General features: G+C 42.0%; 1 protein-coding gene across 1 annotated transcript in view; it reads left to right on the top strand.

Moving 5' to 3' along the window:
• The first annotated feature begins 2,132 nt into the window (after positions 1 to 2,132).
• The window catches only part of LOC145405306 (1-acyl-sn-glycerol-3-phosphate acyltransferase delta-like), a 122,163-nt gene continuing 109,130 nt past the window's right edge, over positions 2,133 to 15,165 (top strand). Inside the window, exon 1 of the mRNA XM_080276727.1 lies at positions 2,133 to 2,322. Coding sequence (XP_080132853.1) covers positions 2,133 to 2,322 — 190 coding nt within the window. The remainder of the gene's footprint in view (positions 2,323 to 15,165) is intronic.

The following is a 15,165-nucleotide window of genomic DNA, read 5'->3' as shown; positions in this document are numbered from 1 at the left end:
ATCTTGCGTTGGCACATACACACACACAATCGCCCACATTTGTATTCCAACTTTCAACTTTACCCACACAATCCTTGACCCAACTGATCCATACTGTCTTATGCTCTTCTTCCATCTTTTACTCACAACTATACACACTCCTTCCTTTGCCCTCTCATTCTCATCTACTCCTGCACATATACCCCATCCATACTCCCATTCTCTCACACTTTCTCCTCTCCATTTTGTTTCAGTTATTCCACATACATCCACTTTCGCATCCTCAAGCACCTGGACAATCTCTCTCTCTTTCACCTCATCATTCGCTCCTCTTACATTCCATGTACTCATTACCAAGTCCTTTGTCCGGTCCTGGGTCGTCATCGTTTGGTCAGTCCTTGTCCGAGGCTTCTTGTTTGTTTTTTTAGTTAGTTGTTTTCCGTGGAGGGGCACTAACCCTCAGCTGGATAGTATTAAAAAAAAAAAACATGTTTCAGTCTCATGGGAGTGTGTCAGACTTTTCCCCAGAATAATGGATTGTAACCAAGTTTAACCAGAAAACATCCAGAATTGTGACTGCTCTTATACATACAGTAATCCCTCAATTATCCGTACGTCCATTATCTAAGATATCCATTATCCAGACACTGATCTGGCTGTTTGAAACCATTATTCATATATTTTTCAATTTTATCCAGACAAAATGCTTGCATCTGAGTGGAAGTTATGGCCATATGAACATTTTTATCTGGCATGCCCCCCCCCCTTTTTTTCCCCCCCCCCCACTGCAGAGTATTGCCCTGCAGTGGTGAATGCTTGTCTGTGGTTGATGGGTCTGGGTCTACTTGACCATGGTAATTGCTTGGCTGTGGTTTATAGGTCAGCTTGACCAGATAGTGTAAAACATCAGGAATAGCCATTGTTTGATGTACTGTAGTGGTCTTTTATGGTGGCTTTCAAAGTTAGGGTATGTGCAAAGGGGGGCCAAGGGAGAAGTCCATTATCCAGATGTATCCACTATCCAGACATGCCTTTGTCTCAGCTGTGTTGGATAATTAAGGGATTACTGTATTTGTATATCAGACTAGGTCATCCCACCAATAACTCTGGTAGCCTGATGCAAGGGTAGTTTTTATCAGATTGGGTCACCCCAGTTTACTCAGAGGTGGATTATTGTGCTGTTATGAGAAAAAATATATATATAGCTACAGTAGGTTGAAAAAAAAAATCTTTCAGATGAAGTTGTTAATCCTTTTGCTGTATGGGCAGTTCTTGATGATAGGTATCTGTAAATTAACATTATGTAAGCTGATTGGTTATCAGTAAGTGACCACAGTGACCGGTCACTAAGTGTTTGGTTATCAGTGAGTGACCACAGTGACTGGTCGCTAAGTGCTCTTGGCTATGATAAGATGTCAGTATTGAACTGCCTGTCATCAGTGAAATCTTTTAGAGTGTTGTTTGGTATAACATACGACAGTACAGTAGCTGTTTTTCGTAATTCCCAGGACCTGTATGAACTTCTGTCAGAGCATAATAAGGTGTTTACCTTAAACATATTTTGCACAGTTGATTATGGTAATTGGTGTTCATGGGTGTTTGGCTTGTACAGCAATAATGAAGGAAAAAGTAGGGGACGATTATTGTGAAAAAAAAAAATATATATATATATATATATATATATATATATATATATATATATATATACTGTATATATGCATGCATTAATTTTTGATGTAATTAGTCTTTCTTTCTACCTACATAGCATTAAAGTCTCTTATTTCTTGGATATACCAGTAATTGATAACATACTATAAGTAACACACAGTCATTGAAATTTATTGATGCTATTTTATTGAATGATACATGACAACAACTGGTCTCATATATCCCCGAATGAGGTGTGGAGGTCAAAGGCTAGGCCACTACTGTATAGTTTTGAATACAGTATTTAAGGGTAGGTGACCAGTTCATACCCTTGGTTTGCACTGTGGTTTAACAACATATATATATATATATATATATATATATATATATATATATATATTATATATATATATATATATATATATATATATATATATATATATTATATATATATATATATATATATATATATATATATATAGCTTTTTTTTTTTTTTTCAGCTAAGATGTGGGAACTGGAGGACTTTACCAAGATCCGTAGGTGGTATGCCTTGCACCTGCTACTGTGTGTCACTTTCTTCATTTCGGGCGTGATAATTAATGCCATCCAGTTCCTGTTGTACGTTACCATCAGACCCGTCAACAAGTCCTTATACTGCAGTATCAATTACTACCTCATGTACTCCCTCATGTCCCGTGAGTCTCAGTGGTTGTTATTCTGTACTGTTGCTGAGGAATTTTTAATTTCTGAAACCATATGTTAGGCCCTGTTCACACGAGGCGTTTTCAAACGCGCGTTAGCAAAGACAGTGGTAATATATTGGACCATACACACGCTACCGGGCGTTTTTCTCAACCTCTGGTCCAAACGCGAGATCCGATATTTCCCTTCCAACCATGCATTTGTTCAGCGGTTCGAGGTTTTCATATGGTTGACTGTTTCTGCCAGGGAATTATGGCATCTACCACCGCGTTTCCCTGGCGGAAGACGCTGTGTTTAAAAATGCCTCGTATGAACAGGGCCTTATATGATGATTTTATATTTTTATTTCTTATTTATTTAATTGATTTTGTTAAATATTTTATTTATTTATTTATGTATTAGTACTGCCAGATAATTTTATTCAGCTTTAAGAAGGACTTACAATTGTTTTAGCTGTCATCACATGCCTTTTCAAATTAGGAAAGACTTTCAAGGGGTTACAAGAGTGGGATGCTGGATGATTTTAGGGAAGTTGGAAATCAGTATGATGTGAAATTCTTAATAGTTATGCTGCTATGGTGTAGACATGCATTTATGGTCACGGTTGACAGTTGTGTTTGCAAAGTTTTCATATATCATGCGACATTCAGAGACCCGTGTAAGGGTAGCACAATGTCATTTTGATGTCATTCAGCTGTGAGAGAGAATATTAGTCTTACCATGATTTTGGAAGGTATACAAAACAGAAGTAATGTACTGGCATACATGGTGATGGAATTGGCTTTATTGGGGTAATGATTACTGTGCTTTCGTTTGATGTATGGATATTGTTGTGAGTCTTGGAAAGGTTAAGGATTTCATTGAAAGTATTTGTGGCTGTGGGGCTGAAATGTAAGCGGTAATTGTTTGTGATCTGGTGGTCTTGCTGGTTTGGAATCTTTTTGCATTTTTCATCATCGGCTGAGTTATGGGAAGTAAATAGGGAGGGTGTTTGTATGTTTTATTTGGTTTTCCTTGTGTGTGTGTGTGTGTGTGTGTTCTTATCTACCAGATTGTTGTTAATTGTATTTTTACAGGATTGAGTCAAGTTCATTGTGTCCTGTCTTTCAGTACTATTATCATATATTTTCTCTAGCACTGTGAATGTTTTGGACACGCATGACTTCATCTGGTAATATATTCCAGTGATCTATTGTCCTGTCTGGAAAGCTGAATTTTCTCGTATCTTTGAAATATTAATTGCATGGGCTTACTTAATTCTTCCGCACATTCTGTTAACACACAATTGGATACTTCATCTGGGCCGTTTGCTTTCCGTTTATCAAAATTTTTCATTTCTTTTTCAGTTTCTCTTTTATCAAGATAAATGTTTCCTGGTCTGTGTGATGTTGCTTGTAGAATTTCATCCATTTCAAATGGCTGTTCGTTAATGAATACTGACTGGAAGCTATTATTTAGAACTTCGCAAATTTCTTCCTTCTTATCATAGTTCATATCTTTGTCACCAATACTCTGTATCTTATCTTTGAACTTACCTTGCTTTTTGTATAGTTGTAAAAGAGTTTTGGTTTGTCCTTACTTATATCTATAATGTTTTCCTTTTCGTTTTTGTTTTTGAAGGCTCCAACATGCTTGCATGCGTTGGTCTTGGTCACCTAATGGCGGCTTTTCATGTTGCTCAGTCTGTGGCAGCCTCCCTGTTCAGTCCCTTAACAGTGAGGTCACTCTAATGACCTTGTCCCAGGTCTTCTTCGGTCTGCCCCCCCACAAGCCCACCTCCAGTAACTCTCTGCACCCAGTTATCATCCCCAATCTCTCCACATGCCCAAACCTCCTCAATCTACCTCTCCACATCACAACACCAATACACTCCAGTCCCATTCTACCTGTCAACTCTTCCATCATTAACCTAGCCCCCTCAGGCCTTGCACTCAAGGACGCACTGCACATCCACCTAATCATTGTCATTTCTGTACGTCAGCCTGTGAATATCCTCTTCCTACACTTCCCAGGTCTCACTACCATACAGCATTACACTCCTAACACATGCTGCATACAAAGATCCCTTAGCATGTAGAGAGAACCTTCTTAGTGTCATTTTCAAAAGTCATTTGAGCTTCCCTCTGCTCATGATGTCATCATTTCATGCCTGTTTATACTTCTCATATGCTTGTTCACTTCTGTGTCTTTTATATGTAGTAGGTCTCCTTTTTTTCTTTGGCTTTTACAAACTGGTTATTAAACCATTCGTTTAACCTTTTCACTTTATCCTTCTGGTGGGGAATGTGCCATGTTACTCCTGCTTTACAAAATTTTAAGTATTCAGTGTCTACATCTACTTCTGCAAATTCTTGTTCCCAGTTAACTTCTTCAAAATATTTCCATAGTTCTTCATAGTTTCCTCTTTTATAGTTCAGTGGGTTCTTATAGGCTTCCTCATCATTAATTATTTCATGCTGCATTAATATTATATTCTGGTAATACATGGTCACTCTTTCCAAGGAAAGGACTAAAAATTATGCTTTCACTATCATTCTTCTGCCTTGTGAATACCAAATCTAACAAGGATGGTTCATCTAGTCGTCCCTTCCCGGTACAGGCATACCCTGGTTTAATGATGCAATTGGTTAAGTAAAAACCCATCGCTAGGTGGGGTATCGTATCTCTGGGTATATTTTACACGTAAAGTAATGGGATGTGTTTTTGAGCCTTGGGTTTCCCCCCAACCGAGTCCTAAACCCACCGAGATGAGTCAAAAAATAAGTTTCCAGCTAACCTAAACTCCCAGTAGCTTTAGAACAAGCTAAACTAAACCTAAAAGCAGTTCGTAACTTACCTATACCCCAAAATAAAATCTGAAAGTCATAAAAAATAAGTATGAAAAAAAATCTTTCTATTTGTCTTTCTATCTGTCTATCTATCTATCTAGCTATCTATTGCCAGATGCCTTAATGCCATATGAGGTGGCCACAAACAAATCGCCTCCATGTTGCCCTGTCCCCCGCCATTTCACTGCCCTGCTCCCAGCTCACACTCCCCTCTCTCATATTCACACCAATAAAGGGACATAAAAGAGTGAAATGAGGTGTTTGAGGTAAGTATAGTATGGAAAATACAGTAAAGTACAGTATGAAACATTATGCCTACTTACAGCAAGTCCGTGGCCATCTCGATGAATAACCGCCTCCTCTCAGACTCTGATAGTAAGAAGGATTTTCTGAAGCTCTTGCAGTACACTGTTCATGAAGTCTTGCACTGAACTTAGTCATTCGCACTCAGAAGTCTGTTCTCTTCACAGTGCGCACTCTTGTCTAACTTATGCTCCATTGTAACTTACTAAGTGTTGCACTCTGCACTTTAACTTTTTCCACTCTTCTAACCATTTTCTAAAGCAAAAACACACAAGGCTATTTATGTTAAATTTAGTTCAAAAACTTTCTTTTCACTCACAACTGTAAATCCTTAACACAACGCACGTTTTTTTCACTGCACAACACTGTAAATTCCTGTGTGGTCTAGTGGAGAAGTTCTTGCTGTTTAATCACTGTCAGAGTCCGAGAGTATCACTGGCAGGTGACCTAGGGGTGCGTCGCTGGGTCGTAGTGATGGCGTACCCACTGCAGACGACTCTGAAGACAGATGCAAACTCACGTCGAGCGGTGACTCCACGGTGGCTGATGTGCTGGGCTGTGGCACGGAGCATGAGGGCCTGTCTTGGGGAGACAACGGAGTGGAGCCAGGGCTGGGCACAGCAGGGGTCACGGGCCTGAAAAAAATGTCAGTCGTCGATTGACGCAAGGAACGACGATTCTGACAACTGATGATGCGCTGCCTGAAAGCACGCACTTCCTCCACAAGTCCCAAGGGCCCCATCTCTCTGGCAGTCCGGGTGTTCCAGGTAGTCGAGAACGAACTCTAGGTGTTCCCGGAGTGCGCTCAGCTTCGGGATGGGTGGAGTTGTGTCATGCTGAGGGGAGTCCGCATCATCGTCGCCGTCCTTGTCGGAATCTTCAAGGTGGGTACTGACACCTGCAACTGAAGATGCGATCTCGATATCAGACTGGGTCTGATACCCAGGATCGCCCTCATCGTCATCCAACCACTCACGCACATTGTCCACATCAACATCGTTGCCATGTGTACGTAGACGTGCATGGAAGTCATCCACATCAAAACCTAGGAAATCGTACTCCACATCCATTCCGAGAAGCAGACGAGACCAAACATTTTCTAGAGTCTTGACAGGGACTTCCTTCCATGCACTGGCCCAGTTGTAGATTGCAGACTTGATGTTGTAGCAGCGAAGGTTTTCCAAAGTCCGCTTGCCTCGCGTGTCCCGTGTCTCCCTGCGCTCGTCCTCGTCCTCGAGAATAACCATCACCTTGTCCAGGAACTTCCTTCGGTATAGGCGCTTTGTTGCCACGATCACTCCTTGGTCCATTGGTTGGATGAGAGTAGTTGTAAGGTGGCAGAAACATGCACCTACTCCGGCCATTCTCAGCCACCAAGTCCTTGTCGCACGGGTGGGCAGGTGCATTGTCGAGGAGAAGGAGGGCCTTTGCATGGTCGCGCGGGATTCCCAGTGTCTCCGTCTGGTAATGTATGACCTCCTTGACGAAGTGGCGGTGGAATCAGTCTTTGAAGATCTGGGCTGTAAACCATGCCTTCAAAGAATGGTACCAGACGACAGGAAGGACATCCATCACCCCACGAAGACACCGAGGCTGCTTTGCACGACCAACAATAACGGGCTTAAGCCGGTGCATGTCGTTAGCATTGGCACAACACAAAGCAGATATCTGTTCCCTGGAGAGCTTGCAGCTAGGTACACGCTTCTCCGTCTCCTCGGCTGGAGTGTTCGTTGGCAAAGAGCGATAGAATAAACCAGTTTTGTCAGCATTGTAGACTTGACTGAGAGTGAGGCTCCCCCTGTCGATCAAGCCCTTCACCTTGTGCCGAAACTCGTCAACTCTATCCTCGTTAGCGTCCAAAGCTTCGCCATGAGCTTTACGGTTGGTGAGGCCATGCCGTAACTTGAACGCGAAGAGCCAACCCTTGGATACCTTGAAGTCTAGGGTGTTGTGAAGCCTGGCGAACTTCTCAGCAGCAGCCTTCAGCTCTGTACCACGTACCATCATACCAGCAGCACGTTGCTGTTGATACTAAATCAACTTGGAGCGGTCGACTTCAGCAAACTTGGGAGTAAACATCACCTTCCTCTCCATGTTGCGTTTGCTTCTCGACGGGAAGTCAGCCGTGTACTGCATGAGTTTGTCTTGAGGTCTCTTAATATCAAACAGAGTAGATCGAGGCAGGTTGAACTTGCGGAGGATACGGGAAGAAGACCACCCCGCATCTACTTTCTCCAATATCTCCCGTTTCTTCTCCAAAGTCAACACCACTCTCTTCCTGTTCTCAGGCGGCGGGGCCATCATCACACACACAAAGGAGAGGCACGACAGCAACAGGAGTGCCTGGAGCAGGTAAGGCACTGCCACAAAAGCGAGCACATGGGCAGCCATGACGACGAGCTTGCACTTTCGGCGAGAGACAGGCGGAAAGTGGGGAGGATGCAGGGGCGCTCCAGTGGACGTCGGAGGAATGACGCGCCACAACAAAGTTGTCCCGCGCCCCAAGTTTAAATTACGGGTGGGATCCCCCCCCCCCCCGAATTTTTTGTGGTTTTTGGACCATTTTGGGAATATTGGATCCCGGGACGATTATGTCCGGTTAGTGGGGATGTTCGGATATTAGAGAGATTACTTATATATATATATATATATATATATTGTTACGCTGTCCGCCTTTCCGTTCCCACGGGTGCAGCCGTTACAGCTGGGCTAGGGGATTATGCAGTATGTATCCGTGTCATTCGCGGAGTTTACATTAGCGAGTGTTACAAATTCTTTTGTTTCTTTCGTTCCTGCCATGAGGGCAATTTTATTTAATACCATGCTGAGAATGCATTTGATTATTTTGATTGTCTTGTGTGAGCTACCAGTATATTTAATGATGTTTTGCTTGCATTAGAAGTACCAATTTATTGTAGAGAGAGAGGGGCACGAATATAAGTTCTTATTAATTAATTTGATTCATGCGTTCGCGCTTGGCTGCACACGAGCCTGGCATCGGGGCAGTGTCTTCCCAACCAGGTTCAGTATCGGGTGTTGGTACACTCTCTCTCTCCCCAGTCATTTTTATGCCGAGCTGGCGTTTTTGTTTAAGTTTATTTTTACTCATTTGTTTGTTGACTGAGGAAAGTAGTTATTTTATTTTGTTTTTGTAACCGTGTTGTCTTTGGAAGGCCAGTTTGGCTCACCGTGGTCCTCTCGCTGCCTTTGTTAACGTTCCCCAACACACGTACATACACACACACCCCTAACCCCTACACAGTTAATCCCATCTCTTTGCACAAGGCTAGTGAGAACCATCGTGAGCTATTAACTGCGTTCCCCCTTGGACACGGGTTAAGTAGAAAGTCGTCACCACCGGAAGTAAGTGGGAGGTGTTCCTGTATACTGTCTCGGGCGGTATTACTTCCGGTAGTGACGATAGTAGGCTAGATCTATAGGTAGGCTGTTCCGTTTTATTATCAAAGTACAGAGTGTTGCGTTCTTAAGTAAGTACTTTTCCGTTGCGCAGTTTTTCTCTAGTTTGCGGAGTGTCAGTGCCGGGGTCTGCGTTATTTTTGCAACGCAGTGGAGGCCGACCATCTAAGGCTGCCTTGTGGTCTTTTTGTAATAGCCCCGGGCCGGCGCTACCGTAACAATATATATATATATATACAGTATATATATACAGTAATCACTCTAATATCCGGACGCCCAATAACCGAACATCCCCACTAACCGAACCTTATCGTCCTGGGATCAAACATTCCCAAAATGGTCCGAAAATCCAAAAAAATTGGAAAAAAAATCGATTTTTTGCCGTCCGTAATTTGAACTTGCCGCGCGCGCCACGTGAGAGCATTATTTTGGTTCGTCATTCCTCCGACGTCCGATAGAGCGCCGCTGCATCCTCCCCACTTCCCGCCTGTCTCTCACCGCGACAAGACCTGCGCTGTTCGCCATGACTTCTGTGTGTTAGTGACTAAGTTCAGTGCAAGACTTCAGGAAGAGTGTAGTGCAAGTGCTTCAGGAAATCGTTCTTACTGTCAGAGTCCGAGAGGAGGCGGTTATTCATCGAGGTGGCCAGGGACTTGCTGTAAGTAGCCAGAATGTTTCATGTTGTACTATTTTCCATACTATATTTACCAGAATGTTTCATATTGTATTTTTTCCCATACTATACTTACCAGAAAGTGTCATACTGTACTTCTTTCCATACTAAACTTACCTCATGCATGTGCAGTAGGAATGTTTTTCAGAGTTCGGTTAGGTTCGGTTAGGTTAGGTTCGGTTAGAGTCCATAAGTACCAGAATGTTTATTAATGTATGAACATACTTCTAAACCCACATTTTATGTTTCTATTGCATTTATTTCAGTCATTTATGTGCCTTATTGGTGTGATTTGGGTGTTAAATAGGTGCTATGCATGTCCGGAGGAAGTTGTATAGGTGTTTCTCTGTGTTAGGGTCCGTAAGTACAAGTCCATAAGCTGGGGCCCAATATCCGGACGAAACCAATATCCGAACCTACCGATGGCTCTATTGATCCGGATATTGGAGGGGTTACTGTATATATATATATATATATATATATATATATATATATATATATATATATGTAACTTATATCTATATCTGTCTATCTATCAATCTATCAATATATTTAAATATACACCCCCCCACACACACACACACATATATGTATATATATATATATATACAGTATATACATACATACAGTATATATGTATAGACAGGTATTTATATCATCTTATCTCATCTTATCAGCCATTTGAGTGTCCACTGCAGGCCTGGCCTATCCCAACCGAAACGGGGACGATACAGCCAATGGATCTCTACTAAGTGGCTTAGGCTGTCTGGAAGAGATTGTATATAGGGTGAGAAGTGCTTGTGAGTGTATTGTAGTGTTGGAGAGGCTTTGGATGTGTGTAGCCTGTGAACCACGTGTAATCGGCCCACACGAGCCGACTGGGTGCAAGGATACAGTATATATAGATAGATAGATACATATATACACTATATATATATATATATATATATATACAGGTAACTCGCACGGAACACGATCTCACGGAACGCGCTCGCAATTATACACGGTAAGGGCTGGGATACATATAAGACAACGTAAGATTAAAAAACCATTATGAAAACTACAAATTAACGCAGGAGAGGCCTTTGAAAGATCAAATCCTCGAATGTCACCGCAGCGCGCGGTTTGTTTTGATTACGTGACGATCTAGGCGGGAAATTATTCAGTGAGTGACATTCCCGAGTACAGTAGCACAGTATTTGTTAGTTAAATATTTACAGTACTGTACTGTTCTGGTAAGTATATGTGCAACTTAAAGTACTATTAAATAACGTTAAAGCAAGAAATAAAGTCTTATAACCAGTTTACCTGATAGGCGTCAGAATATTGCCTTTTTTATTTGTTCGTTTTTTCCACAGTGCTGTTCAGTATTTGTAAGTTAAATATTTACTGTTCTCGTATGTACTGTACTTGTAAGCACTTAAATAAAGTTAAATCATTAAATAAAGCCTTGTAACCAGATAACCCGAATTAAATGATTACCCATGATCGGCGTCGGAATATTGCCTTTTTTGTTTGTTCGTTAAACTCTTACTGTACTGCTTTTCTACAGTACTGTATTTGTAAGTTAAATATTTACTGTTCTGGTATGTACTTGTAAGCAATTAAAGCATTAAATAAAGCCTTGTAACCAGTTAACCTGATTTATATGATTACCCATGATCGGCGTCGGAATATTGCCTTTTGTTTGTTTGTTCGTTAAAGACTTACAATAAGAGATAAATACATTTTTGTCTTGGTATCTTTACCTATTTGCTCAGGTTTGCTGTAATGGTTTGCAACTTTTAGAAAACTGTGAAAACTTTCGGGAAGTGAACGAAAATCTGGGACATGACCTTGACTTCACCGTCTCATGTATCATCTGTCGCTCTGTCAGTTCACCACCGGCTATCGTGATGAGTGGATGTACGATTTTTTCGCTCGTGGCCATGCCTAACCACACATAGTTACACCCATTATCTCGACCCAGACAGAAAATTCAACCTTTTTCCTCCCTTGCAAAACACAAACAACCACCCTGTTTACGAGACAGCAATATATATTGCGAAAATAACAAGGTAAAATGATAAAGATGAACGTAAAATGATTGAGAAAGATGAACATGTTATGACGGAAGAAATACGTTTTCCCTGTCTGTAAACGTATTTATTTCTGCTTTGTATCTGTATTCGTAATAATTAGACTTATTGTTAGTTCTGAAACTGCATTACGATTCTATTTTTAGCCATTCTCGTGGTGTGGGAGCTGGAAGTTGTGACACAACTTCCTTATTGCTAATCGGACTGACCCTCCACTTTATTCTCCCGTGGCAGAGTGTAGCCTTGGAGGACGTGCAGTTTTCTCATTTAGGACTGAAAATTCAACTATTTCGCTTCCTTTTCCAAGCATGGGCACAACGATAACGTAAAAAATAACTCGAAACTACCATAAACATATATCAAAAAGGTGAAAATGTATTCATAACATTTTTTTTTTCCAGCTATTCCTAACAGATTATGTACTGAAATCATTCGATATCACAGTACTGCATTTCTAAGTTAAATATGTACTGTTCTGGTATGTACTTGTAAGTTAAAGCACTGGTAGCAGTTAACCTAATTTATTACCTATGATCGGCGTCGCAATGTTTCCTTGTGTTTACGTACAGTATTTGTGTGTTGAAGTTTTGCTCAGGAGTACTGTATTTGTGAGTTATAACATTAAATAAACCTTCTAACCACTTAAAGTGCTTTCTAGTGACATAACAGCAAAACAACACATTTGGGGGGTCTAGGGAGCAAAATACGGAGTAGTTTAAATATACGCGTTTTCGCACCTAACACGGCACGGTAGGAACGAAACCCTCGTGTTCCGTGCGAGTTACCTGTATATATCTATTGTTTCGTCTTTAAAGGCTCCAACATGCTTGCATGCGTCGGCCTCGGTCACCTAATGGCTGCTTTCCATGCTGCACTATCTATTGCAGCCTCCCTGTTCAGTCCCTTAACCCTGAGGTCACACTTAATGACCTCGTCCCGTCTTTCTCGGTCTACCCCTCATAACCTCACCCCCAATATTAACACTTATCACCTTCCTCACCCATTTATCATCCCCTATTCTCTCCACATGCCCTAACCATCTCAATCTACCTCTCCTCATCACAACACCAATACACTCCAGTCCCATCCTACCTCTCAACTCTTTCATCGTAAACCCATTCCTCCATTCCTTGCACGCAGGGACGCAGGGACCACCTAATCATTGTCATTTCTGTACATCTGAGCCAGCGAATATCCTCCTCCATTACTGCCCAGGTCTCACTACCATACAGCATTGATCTCCTAACATGCTGCATACAAAGACCTCTTAGCATGTAGGGAGTACTCTCATTTTCAGGAGAGCAAGAGCTCCCTGAACTTCATCCAACCAGTTCTTACCCTAGTCACAGAGCTAGCTTCAGCCCCACCTCCAGCACACAACATGTCTCCCAAATAACAAAACTACTCCACACACTCAAGAGATTCACCAGCAAGCTCAATCCTTTCACACCTGACAATCTCCACCTGGTCTCCCCGACACGCCGTGCACATGAAATCAGCATTATCTCGCAGTCTACCTCTGATACCACTACATTTCTTGTGCACCCATCTGTCACAAACACTGCACAAAATGGAATGACTTCCCACGCCCTTGTGGCAAACTGCACATGGCCACTCTCCCTCATCTTTGACAGTACTGCCACCAACCCTAGATATCATCACTTTTGTTTTATCTGCATTTACCCTTCAGTCCTTGTACCCCATATCAACTCTCCACTTCCTGAACCTTTCTTCCACCTCCCTTTCGTTCTCTGTAGTCAACACCAAATCATCAGCATACAACATTTCCCACTGGAGTCCATTTCTGAAGTCACGTGAGAGGGCTTCAGATACCATGACAAACAACATTGGACTCAAAACTGACCCCTGATGCACACCAACGTTCACGAAAAACTCATCACTCAAGTCTTCATTCACTCTTACCTGGGTGTGAGCACCCACATACATAGCCATAACCACCCTAACCAGACACTCTTCCAAGCCAAGCTTTCTCATTGCCCACTTCACCACCTCCCTAGGGACTTCGTCAAAGGCCTTTTCCAAATCAACAAAAACAAAATACAGATCCCTTTTCTTACCACTATATTTTTCCTGAAGCTGTTGAACAATGAAAATGGGATCAGTGGTCCCCCTACCTGGCATAAACCCAAACTGCAGCTCATCAGTATTCACTATTTCTCTAGTCATACCTTCTAAAACTCACTCCATTACCTTCATTATCTGATCTAAGAGCTTTATACCTCTATAATTTCCTATTTCCAGGGCATCACCCTTCCCTTTGTACACATTTACAGTTACACTCTTCAGCCAGTCATCTGGGACAACATGCTCATAAATAATCCTATTTATCAGGTCAGTGACTAACCTTACCCGTATATCTCCTTAGGCCTTCAGCATTTCAGCAGTCAACATGGACACACCTGCTGCCTTCCCCACCTTCATCCTTCCTATTGCCTCATTCACAGTAGCAGCATCAATCAAAGGCCAAGGGCTAAACACTGGATCTGCTGGCTCCAAACCTTCCCTGTCCCAGTCAAACTCCTTGTTCAACAACCGTCTATAATGCTCTCTCCATGCATCTTTAATATCCTCACTGTTCACCACTACGCTTCCTTCATCATTCTTTACACACTTCTCACCTATAAAATCCCGATTATCCCTCTTCATCTCATTTGCCACCTTAAATATCATATTTTTCCTTTCCCCATGATTTAGGTTATCAAGTAAAAGTGTCTATGACTCAAACTTCGCCCTGTATATCTCTCTTTTAGCCTTACGCTTGGCTACTAAGTATTCCTCCTGTTACCATCCTTCTTCCATTCCCGGAAAAGCCTTGTTTTCTTATTAACTGCAGCTCCTACACCCTTATCCCACCACCAAGTTACTTTATGTCTTGGTGGTCCTCTTGTCCAACCGCATTTTACATCAGTAACTCTCAAGAGATCGTTGTTGAGGGCTCTGTACTGTTCATTAACGCCTCTGTCTACCGCACCCTGTTCAGCCACCACTCTCCTCATCTCGCTATAGAAAGCATCCTTTACTACTTGATTTTCCAGGTTCCTAATTTTTTCCTCCTAGGTACATAAGTCCTCTTTTTTATCACTCGTTCTTCAACCTGAGGCATCCCGTCGACGTATGAATACGTTGCAACATTTTGCATTTGCCAGTCTCGACGACATACGGGTACGTTGCGCAATTGCAAGGTTCATAATTTGCACAATTTTTAATTTTCGCGCGTGATTTTTCGTACATATACACTGGACGCCTTCCTCTATTCCTCTACAAGATGCCAGGCAGGGACAATGTCTTTCACCGCATACCTTCCCCCCCCCCCCCTGAATGCCATTGTCTCGGCAATTCACCTGTTACCAGTGACCTGGCCAATAAAGATATTCAGGGCCAGAGTTACTCCCCAATTGATGACAATGTGGAGGACAGAGTTTACATAGCATTAGAGGAAGAAACAGTCAGAAATGATGATCAGGTAATGTGGCAAAAAAAGGTCAGGTATGGTGATGAGTTAGTGGGTGAAACAAT

Source organism: Coenobita brevimanus, chromosome 66 (assembly GCF_032717465.1).
Source record: "Coenobita brevimanus isolate Jiangsu-jjx chromosome 66, ASM3271746v2, whole genome shotgun sequence".
Taxonomy (NCBI): domain Eukaryota; kingdom Metazoa; phylum Arthropoda; class Malacostraca; order Decapoda; family Coenobitidae; genus Coenobita; species Coenobita brevimanus.
The sequence above is the reverse complement of the archived record's forward strand: the minus strand, read 5'-3'. Positions and strand labels throughout refer to the sequence as shown.